This window comes from Tachysurus vachellii, chromosome 12 (assembly GCF_030014155.1).
Source record: "Tachysurus vachellii isolate PV-2020 chromosome 12, HZAU_Pvac_v1, whole genome shotgun sequence".
NCBI classification, from domain to species: Eukaryota; Metazoa; Chordata; class Actinopteri; order Siluriformes; family Bagridae; genus Tachysurus; species Tachysurus vachellii.
The window spans coordinates 14141700-14162961 of record NC_083471.1 but is presented as its reverse complement, the minus strand read 5'-3'; the positions used below and the strand labels follow the sequence as shown (position 1 = coordinate 14162961).

The 21262-nt window shown below is 36.7% G+C and overlaps 3 protein-coding genes and 1 long non-coding RNA gene across 4 annotated transcripts; all 4 read right to left on the bottom strand.

Annotated features, from left to right (window-relative positions):
• Positions 1–950: 950 nt before the first annotated feature.
• Positions 951–9272, bottom strand: tmem116 (transmembrane protein 116). The gene is made up of 11 exons (XM_060884264.1): positions 9042–9272; positions 8657–8703; positions 8491–8554; positions 7845–7973; positions 5769–5873; positions 5615–5664; positions 5325–5408; positions 4882–5017; positions 3767–3911; positions 3464–3543; positions 951–1631 (listed from the first exon to the last, which is right to left on the bottom strand). Exons 1-11 carry the CDS (start codon positions 9105–9107, stop codon positions 1449–1451), a joined length of 1089 nt encoding a protein of 362 aa, XP_060740247.1. The 5' UTR covers positions 9108–9272; the 3' UTR covers positions 951–1448.
• A 3672-nt stretch (positions 9273–12944) lies between these two features.
• On the bottom strand, positions 12945–15526 carry zgc:153044 (uncharacterized protein LOC751678 homolog). Its single transcript, XM_060884232.1, has 2 exons — positions 14846–15526; positions 12945–14699 (listed from the first exon to the last, which is right to left on the bottom strand). The coding sequence occupies exon 2, from the start codon at positions 14686–14688 to the stop codon at positions 14137–14139; it is 552 nt and encodes a 183-aa protein (XP_060740215.1). The 5' UTR covers positions 14689–14699; positions 14846–15526; the 3' UTR covers positions 12945–14136.
• Positions 15527–18050: 2524 nt separating this feature from the next.
• Positions 18051–19222, bottom strand: LOC132855221 (uncharacterized). The gene is made up of 3 exons (XR_009649301.1): positions 19091–19222; positions 18505–18610; positions 18051–18107 (listed from the first exon to the last, which is right to left on the bottom strand). It is a non-coding gene; the product is annotated as an uncharacterized LOC132855221 (long non-coding RNA).
• A 686-nt stretch (positions 19223–19908) lies between these two features.
• On the bottom strand, positions 19909–20902 carry LOC132854302 (uncharacterized). The gene is made up of 3 exons (XM_060882595.1): positions 20811–20902; positions 20168–20596; positions 19909–20067 (listed from the first exon to the last, which is right to left on the bottom strand). Exons 1-3 carry the CDS (start codon positions 20859–20861, stop codon positions 19909–19911), a joined length of 639 nt encoding a protein of 212 aa, XP_060738578.1. The 5' UTR covers positions 20862–20902.
• Positions 20903–21262: the final 360 nt, after the last annotated feature.

The window sequence follows — 21262 nt, the reverse complement described above, 5'->3', positions numbered from 1 at the left end:
AATACAGAAATACAAGCATTGGTATGAATGTATAAATGTATATTTGCAGCAGATATGCATGTGATATTTAATTAAATTTGATTATACAAAGTGGGGGGCACGGTGGCTTAATGGCTAGCACGTTTGCCTCACACCTCCAGGGTTGGGGGTTCGATTCCCCCTACCCTGTCTACCCTGTATTCCCGTCTTGTGTGTGTGGAGTTTGCATGTGCCTCGGGGGTTTCCTCCAGGTACTCCAGTTTCCTCCCCCGGTCCAAAGACATGCATGGTAGGTTGATTGGCATCTCTGGAAAATTGTGTGAGTGCGTGAGTGTTTGAGTGCATGAGTGAATGAGTGTGTGTGTGTGCCCTGTAATGGGTTGGCACTCCGTCCAGGGTGTATCCTGCCTTGATGCCCAATGACGCCTGAGATAGTCACAGGCTCCCCGTGACCCGAGGTAGTTCGGATAAGCGGTAGAAAATGAATGAATGAATGAATGAATGATTATACAAATAAAAATTACAATATGAAAAAACTGTTAGCATGAAACGATAACATGTAAAATAACTGTTTTTATGCCAGTGATAACCTGCTCACCATCTGAGTGATATACTTTGCATTGATACAACAATGTGAATTTTTTAATTCACAAATCTGTAATGTTTGTTTGTTTTTTTTTACACTGTTTAAAAATCATAGTATTTCATTTGCACAGAGCATTGCAGCAGGAGTCTAGTTTAAAACAAATAATAAATAAATTTAAAAAAATCCCTTCCTTGCTAATATGCAGATTTCTGTTAAGCTATCCTAAACAAATACAATTAATGATTCCCAGATTTTGTCATGAATGTGTTCATCTTATGCATGAAAGACACACCTGTTTTCTTACATACCTGTGTTTTTCTTGCTTTCCCAAATTTGTGTGGTTTTGTGGACTTCATGTAATTCTGTCTGAAATAAGACTCCAAAATACTGTAAAAGTATTTTTCACTTTAATGTGTACTTTTGTCCTGTCTTGCCATATGTCAAAAAGAAGTCCTTTCTCACGTTTCAGTTTTTAACCGTATGTAAAGTTCGTTGCTTTTTATGAACATAGCTAGAGGCTCTTAGTGGAATTTCTTTGCATAGCTTTCTGGTAACAGGTGCAGCAGCAGGACTCATAACAAAACCAATACTAGACCTCTTCCTTCTTTGAGACACTTTTCAAAATTCTCATATAGTGTTTTTATTCTCATATTTACCCATCTTGCCTGGACACCTGGTGTTGCATGCCATGCCCTGTGGGTGACCACAGAAGTAAAAATCAAACAAAAGAAAAACCCACCTCTAGAGATGCACTTCACATATGAATGTCCAGACATTTTTCTGTGTGACGCAAATAACTCTTAATAAATCTCTCAGCCAAAGTCAAGGCAGTTTAGTATTATTAATAATTAGTAATAAATAAATATAATTTTTTTTGCATCCCTCAGATGTGTTGCATGTCTGTGCTGGATGAGCAGAGGTTGTTGTAAGATTTTTTCTGGGAACGCAAGAGTGGCGTTTGGGTATCAGCATCTCGCATAATGCCACTGCATAGGTTGCGGAAGTGCTGTTGGGTCCAACCATACACCAGACAGTTCAACAGACCCTGAGAGCCAGAGGTGAGGGCCTAAGAAAGAGAGGGAAAGAATAATAGTAAGAGATCAATTTGAAAGAGGCAAAGGAGTTACCCTACACAGTGCAACGATGTATTCAACCCTCATGCCTTCATTACCTTTGTGCATGTGAAAATTCCAGTCATTTATACAAAACCATTATAAAGAAGCCCAGATATACACTCACCATCCACTTTAATAGGAACAACTACGCATTCATCCAGTTATCTAGTTAGTCAATGTTGTAGCAGTGTGATGCAAAAAATCATGCAGATCCAGGTAATAAAGAATCTGAGGTTATCATGGGCACAGCCACAAACAAACTTGATCTTGACATTTTTCTCAGACTTCTCTTACATACAATACATAGAATATTGTCCACATACATTTGGCCATATAGAGTATTATTATAATCACACCTATCAAATGCCAACCCAACCAAATATGCACAAATTTGTTCCCAATCAGTGAAAACAGCATTAATGTTGGACAAGAGGACCTTGCTCACAAATGACCTTCCAGTTCATTGAGGTCAGGGCTCTTTGAAAGTCACTGGAGTTCCTCCACAACAAACTGATCAAACAATGTCTTTTTAGACCTCAGTTTGTGCACAGCAGCACGACTGGTAGGGGTATGGAACAAAGGAACAGAGCTGTGTTCCTGTACAGATCATGCCATGAACACCATGCCAGACACCCTAACAACAACAGGAAACCTAGCAGAGCACAAATTTCATGGCCTGACATGTGGCAAACATGGCATCGTATGACGGAGTCAAGTTTAAAGTCACTGAGCTCTTCAGGTTGTCAATATTTGTATATGGAGACTAAATCGATTTGTGTTCATGTTTATGCATGTTTTAGCAAAAGGTGTGCCTGAAATACATAAAATTATTAGGAGGGATGACTAGATATTCTTACAGTATGGTGTATAGTGCTATATATGTACGTTAATTTTACAGAATGGCTTCTCTTAGAGCAACTTTTATTTACAGAGTTTTGACTTTTTATATAGTGGATACATACAGTGCATATAAAAGGTCTACACATCCTTAAGAAAATGCAGGTTTTTAAAATATAAAGCCAGAAATAACATAAATGTCAGACTTGTTATATCTTTAATATGATATTTCAAAAACAAAAATCGAGAATTTTTTAAATTAAAAAAATATTCCCAATAATTAAATATTTATTTTTTTCTCTGGATTTCTATTAGTTGAATATTGCATTAAAATGCACCTTTGCAATGTCTCTGTGGTGACACATTTTCTTCACTTATTGATGATGTTTTTAACATTGTCAAATGTGTAAAGAAGAGTAGAAGAGAGTGGGGCGGGGATCGGGGAGCAATGTTTACAATGTTTACACAGTAATTAAACAGTATATTATTATCTGTATATATTAATCACAGTATATATTGTTTCACTGGCAGTAGGGTTGTGGCTGCCATAAGTAAAACTGTATTTTGTTGCTTTTCTTTCAGGGAAGGAGGCTCTGAAAATTCAAAAAACTCTTTTGTTTATTATTTCGGCCTGGGCTCATCCTGAAGTTATGCCATTTTACTGTTGTATATGCACTTGTTCATTTTACAATACACAAACAATACAATATTTTTGTGGGAACATTTGTGTGTGCCTGTCATTCATTTTCCCATTACAAAGATATCTATTGCTTGAATTCCAGGCTGGTTACTTTATGTAGCCTACCAATAGACTGGATTGTAGCAATAGCACATGGAAGACATTTTAACCCTAGTGTAACAATTTAAAATGAATTATACAGCTGCTTTAAAAATCAGTAAGAGGTCACTTTTATATCAGTTTTACAGCAGGTTTAATTTGGCTTACCTGTAGAATGTACAGGATAACTCCCACCTTTCCTTCCACTTCCTCTGGTTTGAATAACATCATTGTGGCCAGGAAAATTGCTGTCCAAAAGAGGAAGACATCATTGTCGCTCAAGAAATATCTGGTACTTTTTTGAGTTCCTCTTTTTATGCTTGAAACCCAAAAAGTAAAAAATAAATAAATAAATAAATACATCAAATGCAGCCCAAGATTTGGTTACCTGGGTTTATAGTTGATGTAACTGCATAGCAGTATTCACCTGCAGTAATAGATAACTATAGAATTCATAGTAAAAGTGTTTACCTGGTCCCCAGCAGAAAAAGAATGCAGTTGGGTAAAGGAACATGCGCTGCTCCAGCACACGGAGTGTGGCCCACTGACGATCAGCAAAGAAGCCATGAGAAGTAAAACAGCGCTTGTACAAGGAGCGAGCTTTTACCATTAGCACCTAGAATACAAAAAACAATGGATTCAGCTTTGAGTGGTATGATTAAAGATGATGAATTTATTTAAACATTTAGCAGGCCATTTGACACAAAATATTTACATGATTGTTAAAATTGAATTATTACATTTTTAGCCAATAATATTATGAGAATTCCTGTTATTACATTTACATATATCCTGTCATTTTTGTCTCCTACAAAATAATGTTTATTGCTGACACTGAGCACATATTATTTAGCATTTAGTATGTGGTATGCAGTCTGCCAAGCATAATGCTTTTGTTGCATTTGTGCCATTAGCTATCTTAACTTCATGCTCCAATCCAAATTTTAAATATAAATGACATCATACTAAATTAATAGAGCTGATCAGATCTCTCCATCCTAACAGAAGATAAAAACAATCCCACACTCTTATTTATTACTGTAGCAATTAACCAGGAATAAGATCTCAATAGAAGTATGCAGACCATCGCCATTTAACCTACATTATTTTTTTCAATTACAAAATTAAAACATATCAGTCAAGAAAACACTATTATAAAATGATTATCTTAATAAATAACACAGGCTATTACTTTAAAGCCAGGTAATTTAATAACTAAACATTATTAAGTAAGTTAACAATTTAAGTATATCAGATCAATGATCAGAATGTCCTTTGTGAGACCAAACTATTTTCACTTATTTCCTTATAAAAATCAACTTGTTTACTAGATCCCTTAACTGCATACTTCAAGGCAGATAACCAGAAGTAATCAAACTGCTACCAAAAATAATCAGTTCTTTTTTTAATACTGGCTATGTACTAAGTATTATTTAATTTAAAGTTCAATATACTGTGTTAAACAGCTAAAATAACAATGTATTTATCAATGTCTGAATATTAATGAACCTATCTGTAAGTTAAACTTTAATAAAACGTCTTCCATACATGCCAAAACCCTTAGCACAGATTAGAAAACAGCTCACCACAATCCCAGTTAGAGTGAAGAAGAAGGTCATTAGGAAGGTAGCAATAGTGTAGTCACTGATGATCTTACAAGTTATGAGTATCTCACTCTCCTGTGAGGTAAGGTACAGAGCACCAGTGTGTAACAAAAGGCATCTGTAAGCAGACATGAAAAATTTTACAGTGACCTTTGAAAGTTTGTGAACCCTTAATTAAATTTGAATGTAAATAAACAAAGCTTACTGGTACTAGTTGCTATCATATAAGTCAAATGAATGGGTCTCAGCCTCTGTTGTTATGTACTATGTATTGTTAAATCAACTCTGAAGTTAAAATGAAAACAAAACTGGAAACACAATAAAACTGCATAAAACACATCCATATAAGATAAAGAGAGAATGTTGAGAATGTTTTGGGAACCAAACATTGTTGGAGATTTCTGTTTAACAGTTTATAGGCTTACCTGTAAGGCTGTGTAAAGTTTACATAACAATGTGACACATTTCCTGTTATGAACACTGGCACTGTGAGCATGAGTGGCAAAACACTGGAATAACAAAGATTATGAGATTGGATACAGATATAATCTATATTGTACATAATGTATTGTATGTTCAGTGTAAAAAAAAGCATATTATATTGTGCCAAGCAATGTGAAAATAATCAATGATTAAAAATAGTCGTTTAAAATTAGGTAGTATATACATCACTTATATATCGCTGTAGTATAGAGAATCTTGAATCATTACGTACCAGGAAATAACAGCTCCCAGTTGACTGCATGGGTTTGCTTGGATTGGATTCTGAAGTCAGTCATTAAAAAGTGTTATTGCACATGGGACAATCCTAATTGTTAATTTTTCAAGTAATGATCATTAGAGCTTATAATCAAGACAAGATTTATTACCTGAGCTGAGAAACCATTCATTCTGCAAAAATATTTCTCCTTCAAACCAGTGTAGAGCACCCACACATAGTGGAGTGTATAGAAAAAGGAAGCCATGAAGAGCGTCTACGAGGTACAAAAAGGCAAGTCACAATGGTAGTGAGAGAAAATTTTTTAAATGTAAAATTCAATTATATACCAATAATAATAATTCAATAATACCATTTTGCTTTATGCCCATCTAACTTTATCTAAAAGTTTCCATTGAAACTGTACACTTCTGCTGGCTTTATTTACTTCATCATTTGCTATACCATTTTTCAGTGCTGTTACTTTATTGCGCCATTCTTGTTAAATGGCTAATTGTAGTGTGTAGTGTGACAATATTGTATCACACTACAGATAAGTGAGAAACTTCAAAATTAGGGAATTGCCGCCTTGCATGTATAGTAATCATAAGAAAACAAATAAGTAAAAGTAATTTCCCACTGGCTGCCTCTAACATTACGTAAGATATTTACAACAGTTGAATCATAAAATAAGTCAATGTAATCTGGCTGTCAAACCTCCAAATATTGGCAACTCCATGCAGCAAGGAAAGAGTCAGACCAGGCATTGCTATTGAAACATTTGCCTGTGTTAACATTGTCAGGAACAATCTTTTGTTAGGCTGCCAAATATCTGTGCAACTATACACCGTAACCAAGTGAAAAATTATTTTACATTGAGAGCTAAACATTTAAGGGCGTTTTGGATTACAATTTACTAACTATATTTATATTTTTCATATTATGCTGTATTAGTGTCTACATCCTTGTCTACAGTATAGCTTCAGTGGGTATAGACAAGAACCCCTTCAAAGTAATCACTTTTTGTTGCTTCGCAGCCTGAAATGAAGGCAGACAATTTTTGTTTTACCCGGCTGTATTTACTCAGTGCAACTTATAACATCCAAGTGAAAGATTTCAACAGGTTAGAAAAAAATCACAGAGTTAGATAAAGGATCACCCACTGTGTCAGTATTTTTTTAACTACATTTTGCTTTAGTTACATTTAATTTTGCATTTTGGCAAAGCCCAGTAGTGACTGCATGTGACCTTTCTTGAAGAGTGCAACCCTTCCATATAAGCCAGATTTATGGAGCATTTGAGATATATTGTGATATGTCACAAGCACACAATGACCACTCTTTCTCATAAATTCCAAAGAATGCAGCTGCATCTGTAGGCCTCTTGGTAGTCTCTCTAACCAGTTTCCTCTTCGCTATTCCATCCAATTTGGTGGTCCAGCCTGATCCAAGGAGTCTCATTTGTACCAAACACCATCCAGTTCTTAATATTAGACTTTACTGTGCTTCCTTTGTTTCCATCTCTTGCATTATGGCTGTTCATGCTGACAGTGCCTTACCAACCATACCTGAGTGTTTGCTTTAGGTGCACTAACATTGAATGAAAGGCTCCAGGAATAGTTATTTTCAGCTAAGCTAATCAAATTGATCACAGGTGGAAGTCAAATGGCCAAATGGCTTAGTGTGCCATTGAGATGGTGATTAACTACACCTGCTTGAGTTTAAATGAGTATCATTTATGAGGGGAGTGATCCTTTATCCTTAATCCTTTATAAAGTGATTGTTATATTTATTTATTTATATATTTATTTATTACTTTTTATTGCGGCCTGTTGTTGTCATATCTTTCATTTGGATGTTATAAGTTGCACTGAGTAAATACAGCTGATAAAATGATCAAATATATTTGAGGGGTAGCGCTGCCAAGCTGGTGGAAAGTGTGATTAAGGTTACGGCTCCAGTCTCTTCTCATGTTTGCAACTGTAGATATCTGCACTTTTGTTCCCGAATAAAATACATACTGTTGCTGAGCTCTAACTTTTATATCTTTTATATTTTTCCTTTTCTACTTGCATACAAGTCAATTCTGTATACAATCATTAAATATTTTTTTCATTATTAATATACTAAATTTTACAATTATTAAATATTTAGAGACAATATAATACAGTATGTTGCAAAAGTGCAGCTTCCAGTTGGATAAATTCCAGGTAAATATAAGTATAATAAATTATGTTATTTTTATTTACCTGCTCCACAGTGTGGAGGTTGTAACAGATAACATGAGATTCACAGAAATTGCTGAAGAGGAGAGCGCCACTCAACCAGCTCATGGCTAACAGCAGGTCCGTTAAGCTCAAAAGAAATAGTGGTTGTACCTGTAACAGAGAGTATTAGTTAAGGATTTAAAAAGATAATAATGGATTTCACACACTCAAACAGACACACACACACACACACACAACATATATACCATATCTGTATATTTGTAATCAATTATTAGCTTAGTGTTCCTGAAGTTTGGATCCACAAGATAAAGATAAATGAATTAATCATGTAAACAAATAAAAGTTTAAATAATATATGGAGTAAATTAAACAATATAATGAATATAATGACATTTTGTTTAATATTTACATATACCAGTATAATATTTACATATACCAGTTTAATATTTACATATACCAGTATAACACTCAGGATACAGCAGTCCACTGAACAGCACTATGCACACATTCACAACTTTGGGCAATTTAGTGTAGCCTACATAACCTACATACTGTACACATCACCTACTCAGACATGGGGAAAGATGCAAAACTAATAATAACACAAGCTTAGAATTAAACTGGACCCTTGAAATACAAGTACAAGACAGATGTTTTTATATATTACCTCAGACGTTCTTACGTGTCTTTGGAGAACAGTGTAGAAAATAATGGAGCCAGAACCTAAAATACTAAAACAGACAGAATGGGTTCAAAATGCATTTACAAAAACAAATTCTACTGAACGCACGAAATGTTTCTGTATTGAAAATTCCAAGCGACTTTTGCTTTACCTCAGAATTGCCATTGTCATTTGAATCCAGCGCACTGCTGAGTAGACCTGAGAAAAACATGAAGAATGAAAAAGAACGATACAATACCAGCCCATGTGTTTTCTCTTATACAGTGCGCGTCTCGAAAAGTAAATTATATCTCCCCACACACAAATCTCTGTCTATAAACAACTATTTTATTTTTACACACATTCCTTGTGTATAGCAAACCCGTTGACATAATTTCAGACAATTACAAACTTCAGCAAGCGTATTCTACAAACAAGCGATATTAGAGCTAGAACAGTAATGCGGAATCTCCCAACAGACTGTTCATTCTGAAAGCTTTAATTACAAACACCATTCACCAGCATAAATAGAAACCCATACAGCTATGAATACATACAGTTGTCCAGTCTTCAGTCGGCAGTGTGGTATTTATCTGAGAACCGTTTGAATAAAAAGTGTCCATCTCAAAAGTGTTGTAAAATAACGACTATACCATTATACTGTAACCTAAACCAGCGTTTTACAGGTTATTTGCACTCCACGCGACTACGCCCTCATAATCTTTAGTTTCGCCCATGTCAGTTACGAAAATGTGACTTAACCCTGCCTTTTTTTTGCAGTGGAAACTACAGTGGTGGAAATTCCGGCTCTTTTAACGAGTCACGGTATTTGGCACGTGACCAGTTCTTCTGAAGCCTGGCTTTTTTAACTTTTAATTTATTAATGCAGAAATTAACTCACTAACCTTTGTTAACCTTTATATGATCAAAAGCATGTCCAATATTCTCTCTCTCTCTCTCTCTCTCTCTCTCTCTCTCTCTCTCTCTCTCTCTCTCTCCACTTCTTCCCTTCTGACCTGCATGATCTATCCTGATGTCCTACCTCTACTTGGAATTTAATCACTTGGTCTTGATCACTGCCGCCGCATATGGACTACGTGGAGTTGTTATACGGGACTGCTGTGGATGGAACCACTAGGAAACTATGTTTATGTTTTCAGTGGTCGGCTTTCTGCTTGGGTCTTCATCAATGAACAAGGAATTAGTGGTAAATCTATAATGAATTTAGAAATTACACTGATTTATAAGATTCTCAAAAGCTCCTGGTTACACAACTCCTCTTAACAATATACAGTTATAGAACGGGCATAATTTATAATCACACTCTCCAGTGTCACTCAGATGAGGATGGGTTTCCTTTTGACTCTGGTTCCTCTCAAGGTTTCTTCCTCATATCATCTCGGGGATTTTTACTTGCCACCATTGCCTCAGGCTTGCACATTATGGATGAATATAAATGTATTAAAATATATTAATTTAATCTTTGTCATTTTTATTCTGAATGTTTATATTTCTGTAAAGCTTCTTTGAGCAATGTCCATTACAAATAAAATTGGATTTAATTGTTTGGTTGATAGAATTTCTGGTTGGAGGTGGTTGTAGTGGTTGTAGTTTCTCAGTATGGAATTTAGACAATTTATTCATTGAACATTCATTCATTCATTCATCTTCTACTGCTTATCCAAACTACCTCGGGTCACGGGTCACTATCTCAGGCGTCATCGGGCATCAAGGCAGGATACACCCTGGACAGAGTGCCAACCCATCACAGGGCACATACACACACTCTCTTTCACTCACACACTACGGACAATTTTCCAGAGATGCCAATCAACCTACCATGCATGTCTTTGGACCGGGGGAGGAAACCGGAGTACCCGGAGGAAACCCCCGAGGCACGGGGAGAACATGCAAACTCCACACACACAAGGTGGAGGCGGGAATCGAACCCCGACCCTGGAGGTGTGAGGCGAACGTGCTAACCACTAAGCCACCGTGCCCCCTTCATTGAACATGTGTTATAATTAATAATTTAGGACGGTAAGAGATGTTTAATGTCTGTAATTTAATGTGTCCCATGCTCCAATGGAAAATATCATAAACTCACATTGTATGAATGCTGGTTTGTGTATATATAGTTTGATGTATAGAGTAATTTCATCCAGCTAATACATTTATTACCAAAGCCATTTTTTTAATACAGCAAAAAAAATACTCCCACTGTACCATATCAAATACTTTCTGTGTCCATTGAGATCACAATCTCAGGTACATTCTCGGAATGTGCATTTGGGTAAATAATATTTAAAAAATAAGTGACATCCCTTGATCTTTGGAAATAATCTTGAGAAGCACTCTATAGAACTATAGTTTTTGCCAGTGCTCAGCATTTAACAAAGATAGGAGCCTATAGGAACCGCAAATATCCAGATCTTTATCACTTTTCAAAACAAGAGCTATTGAAGCTTGAGTCATAGTAGTTGGTAGTAAACAATTTTCAAAGGATTCATTACACATCAACAAGTAAAGGTGCCGATTTATTCAATTTCTTAAAAAACTCATAGGATTATAGGAAATCCTGGGGCTTTATTGGACTCCATTGCTTTAATAGATTTTTGTGTGGACAATTATATAATATATAATATATAATAATATCCAAAAATAATGGTGCATGGTCTGATATTAAAATACTTGAGTAATCAACAACAGAAATAAATGAATTCAAGCTGCTATCTATTAAAAATTATTTATACTTGACTATGATTGATTAACCTGAGAGAAGGAGAATTTTTTAATTGAAGGATTACAAACTCTCCAAGGGTCAACCAACCATTTCAGGTTCATAAAATCAAAAAGATTTTAACATAGCTGACTGAGATATGGGTCGTGAACTAGATCTATGTAGCATCGGGTCAAGTACACAATTCAGATCACCTCCAAAAATCAACAAATGAGAATTTAAATGAGGTATGTTACTAAGGAATCTTTCTGAGAACTCAACATCATTAAAGTTAGGTGCATAGACATGCCTACAAGGGAATGTGAGGACCGGTCAATGGCAACAATGACTTCATCATCCAGAGACTGCCTGCACATTCTGGCCACAGGAAGCTAGGCATTAACATTTACTAAGAGGAACCCATGGCCCACTGCACAAGTTTTGACAATGGCTGAGGGTAATGGTGCCAAGGATATTCCTTTTTAAACCATCAGTGGCCTACCAGAAAACTGTACATGTTGCTTTACAAGGCACAAGACTATGGTGGCTAAAGCTGCTGGGTTGTTGTAAAGTTCCTGAAGCTACAAGAACAAACCCTGAAACAGCAGTATAAGCTGAACTTTTACACAGACACACACACACATACACACACTCACATATTTACTGCATTTAGGAGATGCAATTATCCAGAGCAACATAGAAAAGTGCTTTGAAAGTGCTATCAATTAACACACACTCTCTCTCTGTGGCTTTCTCTTTTGTCGAGCATTATAATACTGAGATGGATCACAGAAACACTGAGCTTTAAAGAATATACTTTATTATGTGCATCATGCTACCAAAAAAGGTATAAAATAGAGCCGCTCTGTTTCAGCTCCACAATATCCACTTCCCACTGCCAAATCATCATAAATGTCGCTTTTGGTATCCAGCATTGTTGCTTGGTTCCTGTAACCCTTTCTATATGGGTCAGAGTGGTATGAAATTCAAATGAGAGCAGCCTCTGTAGATCTATTTATCTTGAATGCAAACTGGTGTAGGCCCAGGGAAGCAGTGATAATGACTTTAATGAGGGAGAGGCCCAAACTTTCAAATTACTAGGTATACATTGTAGGTATGAGTGCAACCAATCAATTCTTGTGTAGGTTGATGATAATGATTTTTTCAGCAATGGTACAATGACAGCTGATTTGACAGCTGAAATCAATTTCCTTTCTTCGGAAGGATTTGTTTTGGCCTGATCATGGTGGTGACTTTGTCACATCTGCTTTCACGTTGCTCCTAAAAAGGTTTAAAGATTTGCCGATGATTTAATAACCTTCTTTATCTTTTTGACTTATAACTTCATCTCAAAGCTTGTTCTATGAGAAAATTCCTTACCATCATGACAGCAGCGCTGATCTGATCTGCCATTTTAGATGTGAGACCTTTAGAATCAGACATTTAGTGTGCAACAATAAACACAGCTAAACTTATATGTTTAACATATGTAATGTAAGCTCTACAAAAGTTAAAAGTCCTAAATTAGCTAAAAGGGTGTGTGTGTAACCTTTCAGTTACACAGTTTTTAGGCTTATTAGGGCATCTAAATACTTTATTTCATTCGATTAATAATAAACAAACGGATCTGTCCCATCCCTTTCTCAGATATTCACCCAAAATTCACCAGTATTTACTGTGCACTAAAGAAAACTAGAAGGGTAATGGTCAAATATTACTGAATATACACTGAAGAGACCTGTTTAAGAGCATATTTTATCTTTATTACAGAACAGCTTTCAGGGTAAATTGTTACAAATGGACTCTGTTTCTGGAATGGACTCAGAAGATTTAGAATCTTGCTGGAATATGGCCATGTTCACACTGCAAGTCTTAATGCTCAATTCGGATATTTTGCTCAGATCTGATTTTTTTGTTTGGCTGTTCACATTACCTTTTAAAATGTGGCCTATATCAGATACCAGTGTGAACTGTTTGCTGTTTCGAACTGACCCGCATGCGCAAACGAACAATAACAATGACATCACACGCAGCACGCCGTTGCGCTAAAGTTGGCGAGGTTATGGAGGAAGTAAGCATTTTCGCTTTTCTTTCTAAATGTTTGTGTAATGGCAGCACAGAGACACAGTGTTTTGAAAATTTTCGGATGTCGAGGGTAACTTTTGATTATTTGATCCATTTTGTAGGCATAGTCACATTTGTGTGCGTACTCGCCGGCGCATAATTGTGACGAATGTTGATGTAGATTGACGTAAAAGTCACATCAAATTCGCCTTGGTTGTTCACACTGCGGCCACATTGGAAAAAATCAGATTTGGGTCTGATTCAGGACCACATATGGAAGTGGTCTGAATCTGATTTGAAAAAATCAGATCTGGGCTAGATTTGAGTGTTCACACTACTCCTGAAGAAGTCTGACCTGGTCACTTGACCCAAAAAAAAAAATCAGATTTGGGCCACTTTTACCTGCAGTGTGAACGTGGCCAAAGAGACCTTCACCAAATAACATGTTTTTTCTCGTGAACCCCTGACTTCATCTTTAATAGCCTAACTGGCAAAGTACCGCAGAAACAAAGGACAACATACAGTAGCAGAATTTGAAAAGAGCTTGTCTTTTTAAATTGTTTCAGGAAATGTCAGAAAACAATGTTACAAAAAACTGCATACAAACATACATGAAATGTAAGTTACACCTGAAGAACAATGTGATAATTCTGCCATCCATTCGTACTACTAAAGTAAACGGGAAAGAATAAAGGTACTGAAGACGAATTAATTAATACCTCTACATATGAAATATTTTTGTTTTGTAAAACATCACTGAATTTACTGAAATGCTGAGTGGATCTTAACATAAAATATGCTGTATTATCCAGTTTTACACCGAGATATGACACCTATTTCTAAAGATGTCATTTACAGGCCATGTCAATTTAAAGTGGTATCAAATCCCTAGTGTTTTTTTCATACAAGTCCGGAATCTGACCCAAAGGTGAAGCCACCATCATTACAGAATTCGTTCCATGTAAACTGCGTTCGTAGTCAATTAGTTGTTTCCAGAAACCAGAGTTAGGCCGGATGATTGGCCTGCACGCGCTGACCAGTGTGTGCGCGTCCATAAGCGACATATCGCGGTATTTCACGAGGTAGGCGAGACAAAGCGTCGCAGAGCGGCTCACGCCTGCACAGCAGTGTACCAGCACGCGACCGCACTGCGCTCTCACGGCATCTATTTTATCCGCAACTGTGTCGAAATGTTTGTGGAGATGAGCTGCAGGAGAGTCCGAGATAGCCACCCGAATATATTCAATAGAACGAAGGCAAATATCTTCCTTGTCCTGTGTAGCGTTAATGATGCAGGTGATTTTGAGGCGAGTTAAAACCGAGCTGTCTTTGGCCGTCTTGCCATTGCTGATGTAAAGGTAGTCTGTAATCTGACCCAGCCCGGCTAGTCGAGATGAAGGGATACGACATGCTGTGTCCATCGATGGTTAACCTAGTAAATGAATAAGAACGGTTAAAATGATTGACACCACAGTTAGCTTTAGCTTTAGCTAACTGTGAATTGAATTTTGTTCTGTTCTTAGTTATCCAGCAAAGAGAACTTGTCCATTCGAAATATGACAACAAACAATAGCTTACCTAATGATATGTGAGCGTTAGTATGCTTTAGTGATGTTACCCTCTCAGTGTTGTGTATAAAAACCCTTTTTTTGGGGGTTGAGTTTTTCCCTGTCATAAACACGTGATCAATGACGAGGGGGGCAACAATTGAGCACATAATCACGTGTCTTCTAAGGAAACACTATACATAGGCGGCGACAGAGAAGGGCTGGAAAGGTAGTGATGGGAAGTTCGGTTCTTTTCCGCGTTCTTTCGGACAGTTCGTTTTAATGAACCAGTTCAATAATCCAGTTCACCAGTTCTTTTACGTCCTGACGTAACGACTTAATTCACAATGACGTAAATTCCTTCATTCCGCCGCTGCCGGTCACAGGTGTGACACCGAAATCTGTGACCCATCGTATGTTGTGACCTTAGAGGGCGGTGTTGATAAAATGCAGCTTAAAATATGTCGTTCGCTACGCAAACAGCGTAAATGCAAAATCTTGCGTAAATCTCTGTTGCGAGAACGCGCCAAGCGCCGTGCACAATAGTGCCGTCGTGCTGCAAAGAAACAGTTGCAAGCGCCGTGAACTAAAGACTCATTTATAAGCCCTTTTCCACCAAAAAAGAACCGGGTGCTGGTTCAGAGCTAGCGCTGGTGCTAGTTCAAAGTTGGTTCCACTGGTGAACCTTCTAAGAACCGGTTTGCCTTTCCACCGGTTAGAGAGCCATCGAGTCTGACGTCACTGTATACGTGTCACGTTTCCCAGCAACTTTAGCGCAGCAGCGGCAAACACAAACACAACAATGGCGGATGTTGCTTTACTGTTAATGCTCATGGCTTTGTGAACCTACATTAACATCCAAACGCGGCGAATCCAACGTGTATGTGCAGCTCCATGTAATCTGTATAAACGGGGAGGTTGTTATCGAGAAAGTACATAACGTTATTTTATCATTAACACAGAAAAAAGTTAGCCTTAGCATGTAGCTACCTACTATCATGTATGCTGATAATTGATCATATTGCGGTAAAGTAAAAGTGTATTAAACATTAGTATACTTAAGGTACATTATCAAATGCGCTAACAGTAGCTCCGCCCACAGCCCCTAACGCAAGCGGTTCTTAAGTCTAGACCAGCAACGTTTTGGTGCTACTAACCACTTTTCCTGGTTCAGAGCCGGTGCTTTGGCGGTCGAAACAGAAAGAACTGGTTCTAAATTAGGCTCTGGCTCCGAACCAGTACTCAAACTGCCTCGGTGGAAAAGGGGCATTACAGTACTTAAAAAAACAAAGCTATTCAAATGCTTTTGCATTCTCTGTTTTCATGACTGCTTTTTTTTTTTAACTACCCTGAAAGTCATTTATTAATTAAGGCTAAAAAAATGTAGTCAGATGCGGATGCTTTAGACTGTTAATTATATATATTAATTATAATTAAATAATTAATTATATGAATTAAATATATAACAACAATAAGATTATTATTTTTTTTATTATTATTTTATTATTATTATTGTTATTATTATTCCAAATTTGAATTAAACAAATTTGAAAACATTTGAATTATTGTTATTCGGTAATAAAGTGAAGAATAAAATACTGGAATTCGTTATTGTTCTCCATATTCACTCTGGTGATGCCTAACACCCTCTAAATTATATAATGAAAAAGATTTGGGTCTCATGTCAACAGAAACAAACTTATAGCACAGTCATCAAATATGATAAGGCCCTATTACAGGTTATCAGAATCCGTTACCTCCCTCTATTTCACATGCAATGCATTGAATGTTCTCCAGATTCACTCTGGTGATGCCTAACACCCTCTATATTCTCACTCTCTCTCACTCATTTTCTACCGCTTATCCGAACTACCTCGGGTCACGGGGAGCCTGTGCCTATCTAAGGCGTCATCGGGCATCAAGGCAGGATACACCCTGGACGGAGTGCCAACCCATCACAGGGCACACACACTCTCATACCCTCTATATTATATAATGAAAAAGATTTGGGTCTCATGTCAACAGAAACAAACTTATAGCACAGTCACCAAATATGATAAGGCCCTATTACAGGTTATCAGAATCCGTTACCTCTCTCTATTACACACCAAATTGAATTGAATGTTCTCCAGATTCACTCTGGTGATGCCTAACACCCTCTATATTATATCCTGAAAAAGATTTGGGTCTCATGTCAACAGAAACAAACTTATAGCAGGGTCATACAAGAGATATAATAATAATATAATAATAGTGGAAAATAAACAAAATAAATGACAATGTGATATGAAATACATACAAATATTTTATATCTGAATATTTTTGTTGTTTGGACAAAGTAAATCTTCATAACGTTATATTACCTTGTTTGTTGTATAGAAACAAAAGGGAACATGCAGGAACATGTTTTACCGAAAAGACTTAAGTGGTTCTAAACTAGTTGAGGACAAAAAAACAGCTCACAACCAAGTTCTCTCCATATTATCTGATGTTTGGTAGAGAAGCTTTGGGTCTTATGTCAACAGAAACAAACTTATAGCAAGGTCACCAAATATGATAAGGCCCAATTACAGGTTATCAGAATCCGTTACCTCCCTCTATTTCACATGCAATGAATTGAATGTTCTCCACAAAGCCATTAAAATAATGACCATACTGTTATGTGGTTGATAATGTCTAACACACCAGATTATTTAAATCTGATTAAGTGTCCTCAAGTGTCTCATGTATGTAACCACAAATGTAAATAATATATCCCATTTAATACTGTTGTTAAGTGTAATATACATGTAATCTATCAAAAAAAGATTTTTTATATGTCTAATTTGTGCTAAAAATGATAATCATAAAAAAATGACATTTTTAAAACTTATTTGTTTTAATGGTAACTTTAATACTAAAATATAAATAGTAAATAATAACAGGGGAAGGGAGGAGATTCTTAAAATGTGCACGCCGCACAGCTGTAGGACTTGATGGGATCGGGCTCCTGAACACACTGGGTATGAAACCAATGGTCACACACGTCACACTGAATCTGTAACAACAAAGGAAACATTTCAAGGTAAATATCTGAAACATCTGAGCTGGGATCCACATACAACATATTCTATTTTAAGACAGATGACATGTACAAGGGGTTCAGAATGGTCAGAACACTGTCATTAACTGCCTTATTTCAACAGCATTTTAACCATGATGTACATGATGGCGGTTGTTCATTTTTTCCCTCACTGTCTTTGTTTGCCCATTGCTCTTCTCCCCACAGTTGTGGCACAGCTCAGATAGGTTATCTGGTCACCATTAAAAACAATACAACTTGTCAATAATTGCATGCATGTGTTAATCATTTAAATAATGTATTACATAAGTTAAAACCACAGAATTGATCAAATGTACCAGTCTCATTTAGCAGGGTCACTGCAATCTGTCTTCGATACAGATTTACTGCAGCAGTGTTGTTAGGAAACGTCAGAGGCTCCTCTGACAGTAGTTTCTCTGCATACTAATATGGCAAATTTATAACTGATTTATTATTGTTTAGAAGATAATTAAAATATAGACCACCAAACTGTTAATACAATAGAAACCAAAGTATTTTGTGACCTCAAAATGTTGTTTAAATAATAATAATAAAGCAGACATAGAATGGCTGATACAACAAATGAAATGACAAAAACATAAACTTACTTTCAGGACAAATATCCCACATGAGGTGGCATCTTCCTGACAACTGTGTGCATCTGTGCTGGATGCCCACCTGGATATATGGCAGCCTTGTTTTCTGATGAAGGCCCTAAAAGGTATAAGAAAAGTAAAAATATGCCAATTACATGTTTATACATATTGGTCCCCCTTTTGCTGCTAAAACAGTTGTGACCCGTTGAACATAAACAGCATGAACTTCTTCAGCAATTTGAGCTACAGTAACCCGTCTGTTGGATCGGACCATACAGGCCAGTCTTTAATCAAGGAGCCAACGAGCCTCGGCCACCCATGAGCCTGTCACAAGTTCACCACTGTTCATTTGTTAGACCAGGAAACCCCACAAGAACTGTAGTTTTGGAGATGCTCTGACCCAATCAACTAACCCTCACAATTTGGCCCATCCAACACAACAACTTTGTGGACAAAATGACCAATTGCTGCCTAATAAAGTATATCCCACCCACAAACAAGTGCCATGATGAAGAGCTATTCATTGCAGTTCATTCACTGATGACAATGTTACAATGTCATTGTTATGCCTGTCTGTTTGTATGGCTTAAGTGGTTACCTTGTGGACTGCAAACACTGTCGGAGTTTCTTTGAATCATTTCCCAGGGGATCCAAAATAAGGCTTCTTCTTTCCGAAGGAAAGATTACCTATAGAAATTGTTATTACTCATATATTCCTTCACATCTATTAGTTATATTTCAATTCTTATCAAAGGTTACTAAATAAATAAATACTGTATTTTGTTGGATCACACTAAAAAAAAAAATTAAAAATTAAAAAATAATTTAATACAATACACTTAAAAAGGCTTTACAAGAGAAATAACCATGCCTACCTTCAATCTTGAGCCCCTTCCCTTCCATATGCGTGTCATTTCAAAGGAATCAATGTGAAGTGCTTTCTTTTCTCCTATCTGATTGTTGCTCTTTACAGTGTGGGCCATGTATGCATTGATCACCTGAGGCAGGTTAATAATGAGTACATAAATGTTAATATGTTAAGGATAGTATCACCTTTGATAAAACTTAGATACAGTGCAAATATATAATTCTGTCATTAAAATCAGCTCACCTCACTCTCGAGCTCTTGATTGGGAGCAGTTCTGGCAATGTCCCAATAAAAAAGTTTATATGGTCCTATTCTTGACAGGAGCACATGTGACTTGATGCCTCCCCATGCATCTTGTATGCCTTTGTGTGACAAAAATATATACATTTAAATAACTTGTATGTAGTTTATCAAAATGTGGGTTATTTTTTTATTTACAATGTATAGACAAAAGTAAAACCTGCATATCAAATCTTTTTTCATGTGAAAAGAATTTTAAAACTTATGTGAAGTACAAGAGACTGAATAAACAGAAATGTTTTGCAGAGTTAGTTTATCCAAGATACACTTTTCATGAAAGGAGGTTTGAGCAGATACATGAAGAGAGCAGTGAGCAGCTGGAGGAGGAGAGGGGTGAGCAGTTGCAGGAGGACTGTAGTCGGCAGCTGGAGGAGGAGAGGAGTCTGTAGGTGGACGAGGAGAGGAGTCTACAGGTGGAAGAGGAGAGGAGTCTGAAGGTGGAGGAGGAGAGAAGCCTGAAGGTGGAGGAGGAGAGGAGTCTGCAGCTGGAGGAAGAGAGGAGTCTGCAGGTGGAGGAGGAGATGAGGTTTTATCGGGTGGCTGAGAGGGGGCAAATTGTTGATGCCTTCTCAACTTGTAAGGTATCCTTGGAGTCTCCTCATGATGCTTTTTGAGATGGTCAATGTTGACCTTGCATGTTGGCCGGCCATCTGAATCAACAAGGTCAACACTTTTCCCCTCTATTTTGGTGATCATAAATGGACCAAAATAATCGGGGTCAAGTTTTCCTCCTTTTCGCTGTTCACTGCGCACGTTACGTCGCCACACCATGTATCCCACCTGAAGGCTTTGTTGTGTTTGATTTGATAGCCTTCTTTTTCTTCTGTTGATTGTTTTTTCAACATTGAAATCAACAATGTCCATAATTTGTTTATGGCGTTCAATGTCAATTCCAACTGTTTCCTGTTCACAGTCCATTTCGAAGGAACCATCAACCTTTGGAAACATGTTAATAATGATAACTATTTTATCTAAATTCCTTACAATATTCTATATTCTTTTTAAATGATGTACACTGGCCAGGCATAATTTTAAGAGATAATCAGTGTTATTCACTTCACTGCTCAGATTGTTAGGTCATATTGTTATGCCTGGTCGGTGTACCTAAATATTTACAAGAAATATGAGGCATAAAACTTTTTTTCTTCACCTCATAATGTTCTGAAACCTCGGACGGGTATCGTGCTTCTCTACCAAACATCAGATAATATGGAGAGAACTTGGTTGTGAGCTGTTTTTTTGTCCTCAACTAGTTTAGAACCACTTAAGTCTTTTCGGTAAAACATGTTCCTGCATGTTCCCTTTTGTTTCTATACAACAAACAAGGTAATATAACGTTATGAAGATTTACTTTGTCCAAACAACAAAAATATTCAGATATAAAATATTTTTATGTATTTCATATCACATTGTCATTTATTTTGTTTATTTTCCACTATTATTATATTATTATTATATCTCTTGTATGACCCTGCTATAAGTTTGTTTCTGTTGACATGAGACCCAAATCTTTTTCAGGATATAATATAGAGGGTGTTAGGCATCACCAGAGTGAATCTGGAGAACATTCAATTCAATTTGGTGTGTAATAGAGAGAGATAA